The 16,883-nt window shown below is 39.8% G+C and overlaps 1 protein-coding gene across 2 annotated transcripts in view; it reads right to left on the bottom strand.

Moving 5' to 3' along the window:
* UGP2 (UDP-glucose pyrophosphorylase 2) overlaps positions 1-16,883 on the bottom strand; it is a 36,627-nt gene that overhangs the window by 1,541 nt on the left and 18,203 nt on the right. For both annotated transcript variants that reach the window (XM_006016755.3, XM_025192345.1), the window contains exons 4-9: positions 7,921-8,106; positions 6,167-6,300; positions 5,116-5,413; positions 3,125-3,322; positions 2,666-2,908; positions 926-1,030 (exon numbers count right to left, since the gene is read on the bottom strand). In XM_006016755.3, coding sequence (XP_006016817.1) covers positions 926-1,030; positions 2,666-2,908; positions 3,125-3,322; positions 5,116-5,413; positions 6,167-6,300; positions 7,921-8,106 — 1,164 coding nt within the window. The remainder of the gene's footprint in view (positions 1-925; positions 1,031-2,665; positions 2,909-3,124; positions 3,323-5,115; positions 5,414-6,166; positions 6,301-7,920; positions 8,107-16,883) is intronic.

Raw genomic sequence — 16,883 nt, 5'->3', positions numbered from 1 at the left:
CCTGCTGAAGATACAGGTTCTATTCTGTAGAACCTTTTACTGTTTGTAAATGAGGCATAAGCAACTTGGTGAACTTCTATGTTTTTAAATATAAAAATGAGACAACCACTGAATTTGCTTGGTTGTGGAAATGGCTGGCAATTCTAGACACATGACCAAGGGGGAGAGGGCAAGCAGTGTAGGTGCTGACTTGGGTTCAATCGCTTTCTCTCAAGCTTCCCAATGCAAACTTATGCCTCAGCTTCTCACCTGTAAAATAAGGCAAGTGCTTCTACTCCATGGGGTGAGAAGGAGCATATTATTTTTGGTTTTTGAGACACTTCACAGTTGCAGTTTTCTGGGTTTTATCTGTAGTTTGGCCTAGTATTTTGTAAGTGCTACATACAGTAGAAGTGAATACCTCACAGTATTCTTTTCTTTCTGCGAGTCCACGCAATAGACAGCTTTGTCAGATGCAAACAAAAGTCCATGTCTCTGAAACAGTCTAAGGTGGTACCCTGCTATTCTTCAGATTAACCCAGCTAACCAGCTCTCTGCCTTACAGCATGGGTGCATAAGTAAGTTATTCAAGGTAAACTGAAGAGCATAGCCTGCTCTTCCTACAAAGTACAAGTAAAGCTACCTTATACCTGCTATTTCTCATCAGTGTGACTTGTAAGGACAGTTACCAACAGTAGTTTAATCTGTGATAACTCATACCTTTCGAAGGGTTCATACATTTGCTATACTCTTTACACATGGTCACTCCAACATTATTTTGGTCAAGGGACTGAAAAGTTTTCAATTCATATTAGTATGCCTAGTTTATGGTCTCAGACGAGAGGCTTCCCTGTTACAATTCTTTATGCATTATCATAGGTGTGTCACAGATCAACAGACAAAAATCTCCACGTGTATACAGGTTGGTCCCATTCACCATACACACCTTTAATGAAACATTCTTCCCAAATGTAACATCCCCTGAAACTGTGAGATGATCCAGTTCAAGCATGTCTGGTATACTTTCAAACCTCCTCAGGTAATCTTGGACCTTTTCAAAGCAAAAACCAAGCAGAATTAGAGGGTGTGTTATCCTATACATTTTTTTAAAAAGAAGCTTAATATCAGGAGAAAATGCTGCAACAAGATGTTTAGGAAGGATGGGAGTAAATATATAAACCAGTCAGGCTTAATAAGCCCTTAATAAGCATTGCTACCTGCTGTCATAAGGAATGTATCCCAAAAAACATGGTGTAAACTACATCAGGTAGAGCAAACTTTTTTGCAGGTGTGCCCCACAGTCCCTAGCCTCCAAATGCCACTAGCATCCCTTCCTCTGCCTAATCTGCTGTTTTCTGCTGCCTTCCCTTTTCCCTACCAAACCAATCTGCCATGTACCATACAAAGACTGCCTATGCTACAGGCTGACCACGTCTGGAAGGGCTAGATCCAAAAGTCAGCTTACAGCAGTGTGACTTGTGCTACAACCTGCTTTTAGATTAGAGTAATAGCAGTGAATGCTGTGTAGGGGAGACTTTAAACCAGGGGCAGGCAATTATTTTGGGTGGAGGGCCGCTTACTGAGTTTTGGCAAGCCACCAAGGGCCGCATGACAGGCAGCCAGGAGCAGAAAAATATTTTCTAAATTTTTAGGGGCCCGGGGGGCTGGACAGAATGGCTTGGAGGGCCTTATTTTGCCCACCCCTGCTTTAAACTGAACTCTAGAATGAGCAAAATCCCATTTAGCCTTTCTTCAGGTGAAGCAAAGGATGATGTAGCATGAAATAACTAGCAAATAGGAATATACAAATGTTTAAAGCTACTTACCTGTAAAAATGCAGTGACCTGAAGAGGAGTGTTTTACACCTAAAAAGTGTGTCCAACATTTCACCCAACTAGACAATTGATCCAATAAAAGATATCACTGAAAAACTCACCCCTCAGATATTTCTGGAACCATACAGCTACAACAACCCTACCACAACACAGAAGACGTTGAAATTTGCCATTTACAGTGGAAAATCCGTAACAGCCAGACTGCAGTTCAACCCCTACTTCCTCAGCTTGTGCAAAAAACATATCCACAGGGGACTCCCACCTACAGCCCCTGGCTTAATACACTCAACTTCAAATGTGTGACAACTACACCAGAGACCTTGAGACAAACTGAGAACCATGCTTCACTTAACCTGTTCCAAAAGAGATCAACTTAAAACATGCTTACTCCACATACTTAAGAGTGAGACCTGACAAGAACCACTTCATGCCCAACTGCCTGGCCAGCATCTCTCCCAACTATATAGACAAAAGATACCACTAAAAACCCTTGCGCCTCATGCAGCTGCCACTCAGCTTAAGGTACCCCTCCATACCTTTTGTGAATTGAGTCTAGCAAAGGATTCTTTGAGTTCAAAAAGGTTGAGAACCACTCAAAGTAACTCAACCCATTTAACTACTGATAGATCGCTATTTGGGGCACTGTCTGAGACTTTTATTGCTAAATATTTTAATTTCATCTGGTTTTTATAATTCATTTGCATTAACTGTAAGTCACCCTGAGCTGTTTTTTGTTTGCTTTTTTTTTAGTGATGGTGGCATACAGATGAAATCAAAATCAATCAAATAAATGTGCACAGCATTTCATTTTCTACATCTCATAAATAAACGGTGTAACTTTAGGAGTTTACCTTGGTGAAAGAGCTTCCCAGTTTGACCAGAGGCACAGTTGGAAATTCACGTTTCTCACTCATTGTTAGGGATCCAGCATTAAGACTATACAGGTTGGACATCACAAGCAAGAGATCTGATGTTGTCTTGACTGGCAGAAAACGGCTGCGAGGTACATTTATGCCCAGAGAATTTTCAAAACTTTTAACAGCAGCACCAACTGCAGTTTCCAATTGAATAATATTTAAGCCTCCATCCAAAGTCTGAAAGAGAAAGTTGTACCATGAACATGGCCAGGAGACTAGAGGTGATCATGATCAGATTTGCATAGTCCAAAAACTGATGCTCCATTTTAAAAGGAGGCAGCTCTGTAGAATACGACATTCAGGAAACAGTAGAAGTTCAAGACAGTTAGATGCACATGAACAGTTCTGTACAAATCTCAGATACTCTCTGAAAAATTCTTCCAACCTGCTTACCTTTGGGTTCACAATGATCTCCATATCAATAGCATTCTGCTCTTGCAATCGTTTAACTGCAGACAGAGAAATCCACAAGTTGTTTGTATTGAATATTTTGAATTTTGACACAGATTTGAATTCATCAACGTGTGGTTTTGGGACCTGAGCTATTTCTACCAGTCTCAGTTTATTTTCATACTGTGTGAGCGTGCCACCCTGCAAGAGGCAAAACAAGTTTAAGTACATACAACTGCAAGGAGTTTTTGTCTATAAACCTACTGCTCAGACACAATTTGAACTCTGACCCATGTTTGCCCCAGCACTGTAATATCAAAGTAACTAAATCTTGTATACAAACTTATAGTACAAACTGGCCAGAACACTCACATGTGTTTAAACACTCACACTGCCCATGATACTGGCATAGAGGAAGAACTTTCTAATAGCATGTATCCACTGCTTATTCTGCTAATAGTTGATAGGCGGCTTCTACATGGTAGTAATTTTCAGGTGCGTTTAGGGGTATGGACAGCTTCTAACTCTTACAAAGTGCTTTTAGTTTGTAACACCTCAGTAACATATAGACACACAACTGCTTCACAGCCAAAAGCATCACAGTGATGTGCTTCAGTTATCCCCAATTCATGTAGGGTCATTTCTACAGTGCTACAAGCTAGCCTGAAGTATATCAACTTTGTGCATCATCTGTCCACTCAATTTATAGTGCTTAAAGCTCTATAAACATTTAATCTGTCTGCGCTAGATCTCTTAGGAGTCTTTGGAAGTTTTACTCTTTTTTTTTTTTTTTTTTTTTTAAGCAATCACCCTCAGCATGAGATGCATAATGAAACAATGGACAACTCTGCTAGGTTACATTGTAGGATCTAGTTTAAACACTCCCCACAGAAGGAACTAATGGTTGAAACAAAGCTATTCCAGTCAACTGGGTATTTCTAGCAACCTAGCAATTGCTACAATAGCAATATCAACCTCTTGCCTTATAGAGCCATGGGTATCAGAAAGTCCTATCCTTAAACCCTCAAACACAAAGAAATGCAGTGCAAGGCAGATCTTTGATAATAGTGTTAAATAAATATGGTACAAGCAGTGTTCTTCCCCCATGGTTAAAGAACACGGGACAAGGTTATTGCATGACCAGGTGTGTTGGTGCAGAACCAGTTTGGGACATGTAGTAAACATTCCTAGCACAAAGATATCTCAAATTGTTTCACAATTGACCCCTGACAATGCAAAGACCCAGGCTTGACCCATACTCCACAAGCTACTGGTTAGGGCAGGAGCCTTCAAGGTTAGAATTTTAACATATGCTGTATTTTTAAATAAGACTATGCAAGTCATTCAGGCAGATCTAAAACAGCAATGAAAACGTTGTTCTAACTGTGTGGTTCTCCACTTTTACCAAACCAAGGCTCCCATCTAACATAGGAAAGGCAGGGTAGTTGTGCCCCTAAGACTGAAAACTTGTGGGGCCCATACAGTAGGACACACACGGGCAGGGGTTGTATGGGATATGTGCACAGAGGTCATCAGACCTTGGACTGAACCACTTTCTGCTGTATCACTTTTAAAGTTAGCCACAGAACTGCCGACTGATTTGCAACTGACTGCAAAGCTTGCAACTCTTAAAAGCTGTTTCCGGTAGTATGCAAATTATAGCTGATTCAGGGGTGTCAAATTCACTAGAATCCATGGGCTGAATGAGCAGCATAGGGCAAGTCTGCAGACTGGATCAGACCTAAAACCCAAGCCCAGGCACCATCTGCAGTACATGGGGCTGGGGCCAGTGTACACTGCATGCAGCACACAAGCCATCCAGGGCATGCCACATGTGGTGTGCAGGTCTAGTTCAAGATCCACAGGTAACACACAGGCCAAATAATAGGACTCCATGGGCCAGACCTTTGACATCCCTGGCTTAATTTATTAATGTAGGAGAAAAATGAAACAATTTAAAATGGATGATCCAAGTTGGACAAATTTCTACTTACCTTTACATCTGCTCTTGTTTTATTGGTGACCTCCATGACAAATTCACACTGTTTTCCATTGGGGGGGTTCATCAGATGGTTAAGAATATAAAGATCCACAGTTGCACCCAAGTTATCGATATTAGACACAAATATGTACTCCTTCCCCTCTCCAATCAGAGTATCCAGCAGGCCAGAATTATAGAAACTGGCATAGATGTCACCATGCCCTGGGGGATACCATGCCTCTGTACTCTCTCCTGAATAAGATACATCCTTGGCTATTGGCAGCAGAGTCTCCTTATTAATTCTTGGATACCTACAAAACAACACATTTCATTAGATCTTATCCAAGGTCAGGCTGGTACAGAGCATAAAGTACAAGACACAGTGTAATGATAACATAGCCACCTGGGATACTCCAGATTTGGTATGCTTTAAAGTTATAAGACTTCCAAGGCTAGTTAATTAGATGCTCAAAACCTGGAAGAGTCTGTGCTTCCAGTTGGTACCTGGACAAGAAATGAAGATGCTGTCTACTTTGGCATTCATATTTAATTCAGTAGGAACTTTAGAAAGCCACACTCTACCGAGTCTGGAGCAACACAGCCTTCCTCTTCCACACAGGTTCAGAACATACACTGTGCCATTGCAGGAAACTGGTAATCAACTTCAGAACAAACTCTAAAATCCCACAACCCCCTTAGGACAAACTTTATTCTTGTCAAGAAGGTCAGGTTACAAGTCACTCCATGACTGTTCCACCCTATTACAACCAACCTCAACCCTTTGACCCTAAGGACAAGTTGTGAGAACAAGCCCCAAAATGTTTGTATTCCACTGAAAATTTCTTCACCAAAGTCAGATTTTTCACATTTTGCTTTTATGAAATATTCTGACTGTTCTTAGGCCTCCTCAGTTGTTAAAGCTCCAAAAAGGTTGAGCATGAAAGTAAGCTATTACAATGAATACCAAATAATAAATAAAGATATTGTTTCCTAGAACTCTTGCTTTTTTTTTTTTTTTTTTTTTTTTTTTTTGACTCCAAGACAGGAGAAAGATTCTCCAATACCTGCTTTGATTGAAAGTATAGATTTTCACCCGGCTATGGCTGTATTTCTGCAAGATTTTCTTTGTGTCTTCATCAGTGTTGAAGGAGTTCATTAGAACAAGAGGAACATCTGTGTTGTAGGTTTTGTTTAGATGCTGGGGGAGGGAAAAAAAAGGACATTCAGCAAGAATTACTGGCTTTTATTTTTGCAATCTAGAATCTCAAGTTTTCATTTTTTTCATTCGTTATTTCCAATCTGTTTTTAAAAGTTGGAGGGAAAGATCGCTTTTGTTTATTTATTGCCAATTGTTATGATTTCTGGATCAATATCATTTTTAACTGGAAAGCTCTCTATGTAACTACAAAAAAAAGTTATGATCAACACAATTATTGGAGGTCTAAAACTTGTGGGGGGGGGGTCAAGATTACAATTCTGTTAATTACCCAATTTTTAGTAGATATTACACACAAGGCATAGAAGTGCGCCCTGCTTTATCTTAGATAACCATATCCAGAATATTGTGCTCCCCTCTCTCTAAAAAGTTATTTTCCGAAGTCCTCATGCCCTCATCTCTATCTTGATCAGCAATTTAGAGCTTTCACAATTGGACCTCTAAGTAGGTCCTTTAAAAATATATTATAATCTTCCACCCACAAATATTGCTTTCAAGCTTCTCTGCAGATCGATGGCATGAACAACATCAAGAGTATGGAGCAGTTACAATGTTACAGTATTTGCTATTATAAAAGCATCTACCAACAGCTAAAATACGAGGGATGTTTTCTCATGTAGAAAGAACTAGAAACCCATCGAAAGAGTTCTGGAAAAAGACTTTCACTCCAAATACTGTTCACTCGCTCAATTTCCTATTAGCATTGCATTGAAAAAAGTATGGGCACATGATCACTTTCTTTAGAGCTAGGCTCTGTTAAAATAACTTTTAGTGAAACAAGCAATTAAAAATAACAAGCCTTGTTTTGTAATATCTGCCTCTTGCTACAGATATTATAACAGCTTATATTAAGTGCAGGCTCTCTATTTACAGACAGCAGCTATTAGGAAGTCAACTTTCAAGACCTGTGTGTATCTAAGAAACAAATAGGGAACACCAGACAGGATCTTAGTTGTTGCATGCCCTAAGTTTTAGTGAAGAAATTAAAGCATTTACTTTCACACAAGACTACTGGAATGACCTGCCTATGGGAGGACCCACAACAATGGTGTTTTGGAAGTGCCAGCCGAACAGTGTAGTTTACACGCCCACTTGCTACTGTGGAAAAAGCTAACAGAGATATTGACAGAGGTGTTCAAGTATTTCCTGTGCTTGAACAGGAAGTACTTGAACTATTTCATCCACCTAAAATGAGCCACATTTTAACTGTTACCCTCTCTTTTTGGTGCAGTTCTCCACATACCCAGTACAGCTAGAGAAAACCCATCTCCCTTTCTCTCCTCCACTAGCACCTCTACTCTAGGAGGTCACAGGATTCCCTTCCATCTGTTAATGAAGGTGGCAGTCCGTTTGGACCCAGCATCCCCAGGCTCCACTGACACCAAGAGCAGATCAGTGATCCAGTTCTAGTTCCCCGCTTAGGCAGACAGAACAATCCCACATAGCTGGCCAGTTTTTTTCTTTTAAAGGAGTCCCAGATTTGTCAGAAGACATGTTCTGATACTAGCAAGAATCTCAGATTTATATAAATGGTACAGTAATCTCTAACTCATTAGTCTCACATTGTAGCCTTTGTTAGAAGAGCACAAGAGTGTTACATACCTCAATCTGCTGAACTGTCAGGTCCAAGAAGGTGTTCTCATTCCGCACCCCAATAAGACTCTTGGGGCCTTTACAGCCCATGCTGGTGCCCAAGCCTCCATTGAGTTTCACAACAACCAGTTTGTTCAAGACAGATGCAACGCTGTCAGGCAGCCCTCGGGCCTTTATCTTCTCATAGGGCTGAATCTATAAGAGAGTAGCAATTACAGAAAAAGCAAATAAAACATTGTCAGAAGTGGCTGAAATGGCTTAAGCCTGCCCCCAACTAGTATCTTTAGGCTGCTCTCAGTGACCCTGCCCTGCCAAAGAGATGTCACTATAAATTCCTGCGACTCAAAAGGTCAACAGTTGAGTTCCGAACTGCTCTTTGCTGAGACTCTCAAGCTTTTAGTTGAAAGGAAGTGGCCTTCACCCATAAGCCATATCCACTCAAAACTGCTAATGAGCTTTGTTGGCAACAAATACCCACACTCATTTATTTGCAAAGTATGACTCTGAAGTGCTTAGTATATCATAAGCATGTTAAAAAAATTAGAAAGAAAAAAGAAAAAGTCCTTGCCTGAAAAGCTTATAGTGTACAGCTTGTGATAAACCAGCTCTCTTCTTGGAAAAATGTATTTTTAATTGACCTTTCTGCCTACAGCACTATCAATTTTATTTAAATGATGCTACTCCTTCACTTCCCAATCCTAGACCACAGAGGGTATGGAATAGGTGTGAACAGATGTAGGGAACAGACCAAGCAAACATTCCCTACTCACCATGATCCTTCCTCAGGTCTGCAGGAGGCAAGACCCTTCTTGCAAGCCTTTTAAACAAATCCAAGCCACCCGCCCACTGACAAGTCTCCCACTTGAAGTGTCTCTCTACAAGAAAGCAGATTGGCTTTCCTTTTGTAGAAGTCCTCTGACCTTTTTGCACTTCAGTCATGAGAGCTAACACCTCTGGCAAAATTTCAATAAATTCTGAGTCGGTCTTTAAACAAGCTAATTAAAGTAATCCTCCTCCTCACTGGTAAATAGCAAAGTGGAAATAATGAAGTTCAATCTCAACCCCTCTATTTTCAGGGTGCCCCATCCAATTGGCATCAAACTTTACAGAGAAGGTCTACCTTGATAGTAGATATAACCTATATATTTTAAAGTCAACAAAACTTTTTCTGGACTTCAGAGTGGAATACAAAACAGGTTTTATAATGGAAACTGCTGCTACTTTGATTAGCAAGAGCCTCCTCTCAAACCCATAATACCAAAATCAAGGTAATGTTAAAGTAATAACGATCAATCAAGAACTACTAGACCAAACCAAATAGGGCTGCATAATGTCTTTTTTACTCTTTCTTCAAAATGTCTTTTAGAAGTTTAACACACTATAACCAAATTTCTGATGTTTGAAAAAAAATGCAAAACGTGTAGCATGCTTTTAGTACAACAGTACTGAATTTATGTCAGTTTTGGTCAAAAGAACGTGCTTGGTCTGCAGCAAAGTTACAACCAGTATGGTCTGAAAAAGTTTAGAACTTCATGCTTGCTTTGGCTGACCCAGAGATAAGAAGGAAAAAGAAGCCTATGCTACAGGGGAACAAAGAAGTCCTACTCCCAGCTGGATATGGAAAAAAACCTCCACTGTATTGCCCAACAATGAATGCCACAGGTGGCAGATTAGGAGGACTCCCTTACATTACTGGAATTACACCTCCTGAGTAAATCAGGAACGACATATGGTAAACTTTCTATAACAATGATATTATCTTTTTCTTAGTTAGTTATTGTGCAACACAGTTTGAGGGCCATGACGCAATAAACTGAAGTAACTCCACTATTTTAATATCTCCCCTACAAGCAAAATGTTTGCTCAGATTCAGGTAACCAAGTCTGATTTAACATTCTTTTGAGGACAAATCTCTGCTCCCAAAATGTTTCAGTGTGAAGGCTGGATATTTGTGTTTAATATCCATAGCACTTCAGTGGAGGAATCTGGCATTTCTGATCAATTTTCCCCTTAAACAAGGGACATTTTAGAATTATGTTACCAAAGCTGGAAGATACAGTGTACAGCCCAAGACTAAGTGCCATATAACAGCAACAGGAAACAGAAGAGTGTTATCTACTTAATGGGTATGTTTTGAAACATAGCTCTGATATAAAACTGAATTAAAAGGTTAAGCACAAATAAATTGTGAGGCTACCTATTACCTCTTGGAAAAAGCTTTATTCTGCCACTAGTGGGACTTTTGCAAAAACAAACAAACAAACCCCCAACTTGCTATAGGCCCTGCATGTGGGTTTTTTCCATAAACTGCTGGAGAAGAAACACTGTGAAAGGCATCTGCCCCATGAACCACACTCTTCTATGCAGGAAAAGGGAGGAAAAAAAAAAAAAAAAAAAAAAAAAAATCAGGACTCAGTGGTACCCTACTGAAAAAATAAGCCAGCCCACATAGAACCTATTTTTAAAAAACATGATTGGGCAAGTTTTTCCTGAGTCTTGCCTATCAAAGTGCAAGCTAGAGAAAACAGCATGGGAGTAACCCGCAGCATACACATGTAGACCTGCTGTCATCACCCCACAAATGTAACTTTTACCTCTGATACTACTAATATAACGACAAATGAATCTTCAACAAGATTCCTCTAGATTCTAAATTTAATATCAGTATTTCAGGAGCTCTGCTCCATGATTCTGTTTCAGTAGAGATTTAAAATATTAATATCCCAGGATCTTATAGCAAGTTGTGAACTACTTACACACAGATTTTACATATACACTTTAAACAAACCAACAAATTGATTTAGTCTTCCCAGCAAGAACGTTATAAAGCTGAACACTCAAACCAGTCAATTTAAAAATAAAATAGTAATAAAAATAACAAAACCAAAAACAGACTTTACAACTATACCAGGGCAGCTTTTCAACCTAGTTGCAGCATCCTGATTTATTCTACTATAAACTAGGATTTATTATATACCACTATAATAAATAACATACTCTAAACTGTACAGAAATTGTAAGACTATATTAAGCCAGAGAAATAAACCCACCTTTGTACTATTTTGATCCAACAGCAGGTTTAATATAGAAATCTATTGCCATCAGTGTCTTTGTGCCAAAGTTAAATATTTAAGATTATAAAAGCCCCCAAAATGTATCAAAAGGCAGACACAAATGCATTAAACCTACAAAGCAAACAAAGTATTTTGTATGCAATTAGATCATTCAAATCAATATATGTTACTGGCTATTAGACAGCGACATCACCACCTACATCATGCCAGTAATAGTAGCTAAAGAAAAAGGCAGTGAACTTTCAGAGAAAGAGCAATGGCTAAGTTTTCCCAACATACATATGCAATGCCATACCAAATTGGATTTTAATAAAGACTTTGTTATCCAAAATTGTTTCTACAGCACCAAATAAAAGCCAGTAAAAGGCTCTAATGCTGCCCTCTCCTTAAATGTGAAGATGTAGAAAGCAGGCTCAAAGCAGCACGAGTTCTTCTAACCAAGCTTTTCCCTCTTTAGAAATAGCCAAGGAAGGATAGCAAGATACAGACTGACATTCATCTATGAACAGCTTGGCTCCCTTCATCCCACAACTCTTACCATTCAGGCCTTTTCCATGAACAGTAGTTGGCAGGGTGCATGCCTTCCCACTCAGCGAGACTTGTGGAGAACTTCACAAGAAATTAGAGGTCTTGAATTTAAGCTCTCCTCCCACAAATGGAGAGCACTATAATCCTACACCAGCATCCTATGATCTAGTTTACAGGGGGGAGTCATATGCCAGAAGTATGGATTGTCAATCTAATTGTAGGAAGTATTATTTCTAACATTTATGCTTATTTGTCTGTATCCTAATCAACAAGAGGAACTCGTGTATTGGCATTCAACTTTCGTATATCCATTAAAAAAACAAGGATATGTTGGACTTACACTATGCTATATGGTAAATCAATCTCTCTGCATGCATTTTTCCTCATACTAAGCTAGCACCAAACTCTTAACACGCCTTAGTGCTCAGAGTAAAAGCATACCAGAAAGGCAGGACTTAATGAAAATTAAATTGGTGCCAGCAAACATGTACTCTGTACCAGGGCCTCCCTAGTACAAAATGTGTGCATCTTTCAGCTTGCCAAGTCTCTGGAATGCATTGTTCAAAACAAGATGAGAAACTGGTTTACAAGATATGGATGAATACATGCAACTTTACTGATGAACATGCAATAAACAAGTCTGTTATAAATACTGGGGCTTTGTATAGATGTTCTGGATTTGCTCTACCGAAACACTGTCATTGCATAGTCCATAAGATTGGGAACTTATACATGCCATAACCAAATAATGTGGGCTTGCTCAAACTGGCTTCCTGGACTTTCTCTTTACAGTCACCAGAATTTACAATTCAATTTGCAACTGATTGTCACCAGAATTTATCCTGGGTTCCAATACTGCTCAGCTACATACACTGACACCAAGACAACCAAAGCAAGGAAAAGGTTACTAAAACTCAGCAGCTAAGTGTAAAATTCTGAGTCAAATTTCTTTGAATACCTAGATCCAAGAACATTAAAAATAAAAGACCATTTCAAACTGCCTGTATAAGTAGTTTATGTTCTACAGTTAACAGTGCAGTCCTTCATCACCAGAGGCATAACTGGCAACCCTTACTTCATTCAACTAAAGCTAAGACAGAACAAGCCTTCAAGTCTGAAATGTTGCTTTATTTAAAGCCTATACAAAAAAATCCAATTTCTTCTGGGAAGAGACATGCAGAGTTTTTAAATAAGTCCAAAGTTTAATTTAAAAAATGCTAATTTTAAAGAAGTTTGAGTATATGGATTATGTTACACTGCTTACACAGACTGCCAACTACTTACAGTTGATGCAAAGAAAATGTAGAACCAATGGAATGCAATATCAAATCAACTGTGATATTTTAAAAACAAAATTATGCATGTCTCATGTAAAACAATGGAAGTGACCTGCCAATACTCCATGTGGAAAGCTGTGACACTGCATGGATTAACAGTTTTATCTAACTGGGTAATTGAGTGTCAGCAAACCAAAGTCACATGTTGGACTATCTTCAAATGCCTTGCTTTAGGCAGAGGTGGGATGTCAGCATAAGACAGACAGACAGACAGACAGACAAGTGTTCAATTCAATTAAGATAACAATAGCATCATATGGAGCGGAAACGTGTCTGTTAAGATCATCCGAGAGAAAAAAATAAGACAGCTGTAAAAGCCAGGAATTATGATGAATCTCAACATTCAACAATACGATTAGGTCACAAAGGAGGAGGTACTCCAGTGATTCTCAAAAGATTGAAAGCGAAGTCAATTACAATAATAGGCCCCAGTTCATTAGGCAGAAGAAAATACACTCCTACAAAAGGTCTTCAGAGAGTAAGTGGAAGAAAACAGAGTGCATAAAGGAGGATAAAAAGACATGATTCTTAAAGATTTAAGGAGCTCAAAACAGGATGATATTCAGATCTGGGGAGTAACCCAGTCAGTTCCGCTCCTGCACAAATACCCTTGCGTTTGCTTGCAAGTGACATAAGAAGGCTCCTTTCTTTCTCCTGCCAAGAGATGTTTATATTACTACACCTATGTGAGACAGGGCTTCCCATTCTCTGCCATCCTGAGGAGGAGGATTACATGAGAACTGTGGTTTAAAACTGCCAGATGTTTCAGTCACTTCTACAGAAAGGATGGTTCATTCCACTTATCAAAATCCAGAAGAGGGCCCAGAATGGAGGGAGCCACAGGAGGTTATCTTTGTATGGTATTAGGAAATTCTCTCAAACTGAGCAGGGAATTGCCAAAGGAAAGGACCAAGGCTGACAAAGCTACATAGATATATTCAGATTTCAGTCAAGTAGGCAGCATAAGATCATTGCAATGATCTTTGTTACAAGCAGATTTTCAGAACGTTAATGTGCCACACCAGACAGGATGAAAATCTGATACCTGATGGCAGTCCCTCTGTACTATTTAAAAGCATATCTATTCAGGAATACCATCTGCTCACAGCAAGTTTATTCTATCCACAGTCCACTGACTATGCTTTATTTTCAAAAGGAAGCACAAAGAATAAATGGAAGAGGCAGGACACAGGATATGGCACTTCAGTGTGTGCAGGATATGTCTGAATAAACTACAGAAGGTAGAAAACACTGCAGGTTACAAGTATGGATTTGTCAGAAAGGCATAAATAACTGATGCAGCATAAGAGGCCATTATGTAGGGAAGTGGAATGACCAACAAGAACAATGATCATCAGCCTTCTTAGGCTGCAGGCCCATCTGACTCAGTACAGGTCAGCGGCAGGCAGTAGGACCCAGCTGCCACTTTAGCCTCAGTGGCACAGGAAAAATGACTGCTGCTGAAGCCCCCTGCTGCCAAAGCCCCACATCCGTGGGGTGAATCAAACAGCCCTGGGGGCTGAATTTGGCCCACAGGGCATAGGTTGCTAGCCCCCAGACAAGAGCAGAGCTTTCCTGTTCTGAACATGTGTTTAGAAAAGATAATAATACCCTTTGCAAGCCTTGATCAAACTGGTTTCCATCTAAGATACCATGTTTGTGCCCGAAAACTTTACCATTAAAGACATTTTTTTTGCAAAAATCTTGTAGTAGAGATTATATTTTTCATTAGACCAACGAGTCCTGATGGCCTTTGCCTCTAGACCAATATGACTACAACCTGGATACCTGACTTATCCATTAAGTCATCCTACCAACCTCGTCGCTAAAAACTTGACCTCAAAAAGGTCAACTCGGAGATCAGTTACCCAAGCACCACAGGCAGTTTCATGTGCCTTTTCAGGTTCCTAAAGTGCTATAAGTATAGCTTTAATCTAAAACGTGTTGAAATGGCTATTTTTTAGTTTTAGTGTAGTTTATAAGCAAGTAAACAAAAAGATCCATCTTAACCTGTTGTTAAATGGTAGGAACTCTGCTCATATACAGTAGTAACCCTTAAAAAAATCTGTTCGCAATCACGTAAGATATCATTACTTTTCATATACATAATGAACAGAGCTATCAACAAGTTTAAAGGATAACTGCACTAGCCATGTCTGCTCAGCAGTGGCATCACTAGAATGGAAAGCTGGGTGGAATTAGTAAAGACCAAACATCTGATGTTACAGCAAGTCATTTGCAAATGACCCAATGCCCCTGCTTCCATCACTGCCTATTAGCCAAACAGCACAATTTAATTTTTTAAACATCATACTATATTTCTTTGAAATCTTGACAGTCTAGCGCTACAAAAAAGTACTGCCATAATACTGACCACTAGAACATAAAAACAGGAATTTGCTTTCTGTACAAATAGCTTTTAAATGTGAACTTGAGAACATGTGGAAGTTAGCTCTTTCCTTAATAAAGTGTTAAATCCTGGCCTCAATGGAGCAAACAATTACTCCCAGGCACTTCACCTAGGATGTAAAGTATAGGCCAACAGAAGCTATGAGAAGGACAACTTAAAACTTTAAATCACCTGGCCTTGCCAGACATTTCAGCATAACAGAAAATGTGCACATGCTTGGGAGAGCGGGGCAGGCAAAGGGGGGGGGGGTGCTATGAGAACAGGCACCAACCCTAAAGAGAGACTTATTCACATGTTTAACTCAAATCCTTGGATCTATGTAGGATCAGGGTCCAAGACACTGGCACATCTGGCCTGTCCCTCAACAGTTCTACTTGGGCTTGGGAAATCATTGAATCCAACATCCCATCACCTTATGAAGGAAACAGATCTGCTAAGGAGCTTATATTTTAAACACTGGACGTGAAAAACAAAGTGATAATAGAGACCTACTTCAACAGAAAGGATGGGAAGGACATGGCTAACAAATACAATGACCAAGTTATTCATTAAGATACATGTTGTGCAAGATGAGAGTTTGGGATTTGAACTGGTTTTAAAAAAAGTACTTTTTTTTTTTTTTCGGATAGACACCACTGCAGAAGCAAGTTTGTAGGAAGTATTTGAAAGAGCCAAGGCTGACATTTGACTACATGATTTTAGAAGTAAGTTCCAAGTTCAAGGGGAGATAAGAAGGCAGCATGGGAGGTATTTGAGAGACCAACAAAAGCAGTTTGCTTATAATGGGCTCATATACAGAAACAGTACCCAGGCTCATCAACAGGCATGAAAGACTCTGGAAGAATTTTACAAACAATGTCATGTTAAAAAACTCAATTTTGCAGAACTACTCAATTAATCTACTACATGAGATGGACATTTAAGAACTGCCTTGTTCTCAACCATGCAAAAAAAGTTGCACATGGGAACCAGTGCCTGATACTGGTTCTTTTCCTTCATAACATGATTTACTGAGATTAAACCAAGTAGCGCGCAGGGTGGACAGCCTTCTTATTCAGCCATGCCATACACCTATGGAAATCCTCATATTCAGACAGCCTTCCTCCACATCCAGATCATGCCAACTGTTTGTTACCTTTGCTTCTCATAGGCATTTTTATACAAGCAAGCGCTGGGCACTTTGAAAAGTGCCTGGTACTGCAACACTTACAGTTGTTTAAGCGGCAAAATGTGCATCAGTGCTGAAACAATGGTGGCAGCGCACTGCTGAACTAAAACACATAGGTGTTTTAGTTCAAAAGCGCACCGCTCCCATTTTCTGCACACTGACACACATTTTGCTGCTTATACGTGTCATGACCCAAAGGCATGATTTTGTGTGCGCTTTGGCACCAGAATTATCCCCGCCAAGTTGCAGCTTCATTGCATGGGAGAGTTTCCTGTTGCAGAGGAAAACCCCGGTGCAGGGACGAGTTTCCCGCCTTTTTTGCAGCTTCTTTTGCAGGGTGCATTGCTCATGTTGCAAGAGGAATGCACGGTGCAAAAGAGTTCCCGCCACTGGTATGCAAATTCGTTCCCCGCTATTGGCTAGATTTAAATTATTCCCCCGCGGGAGCGACCACG

This window comes from Alligator sinensis, unplaced genomic scaffold (assembly GCF_000455745.1).
Source record: "Alligator sinensis unplaced genomic scaffold, ASM45574v1 scaffold219_1, whole genome shotgun sequence".
Lineage (NCBI taxonomy): Eukaryota > Metazoa > Chordata > Crocodylia > Alligatoridae > Alligator > Alligator sinensis.
This window is presented reverse-complemented; position numbering and strand designations above follow the sequence as displayed.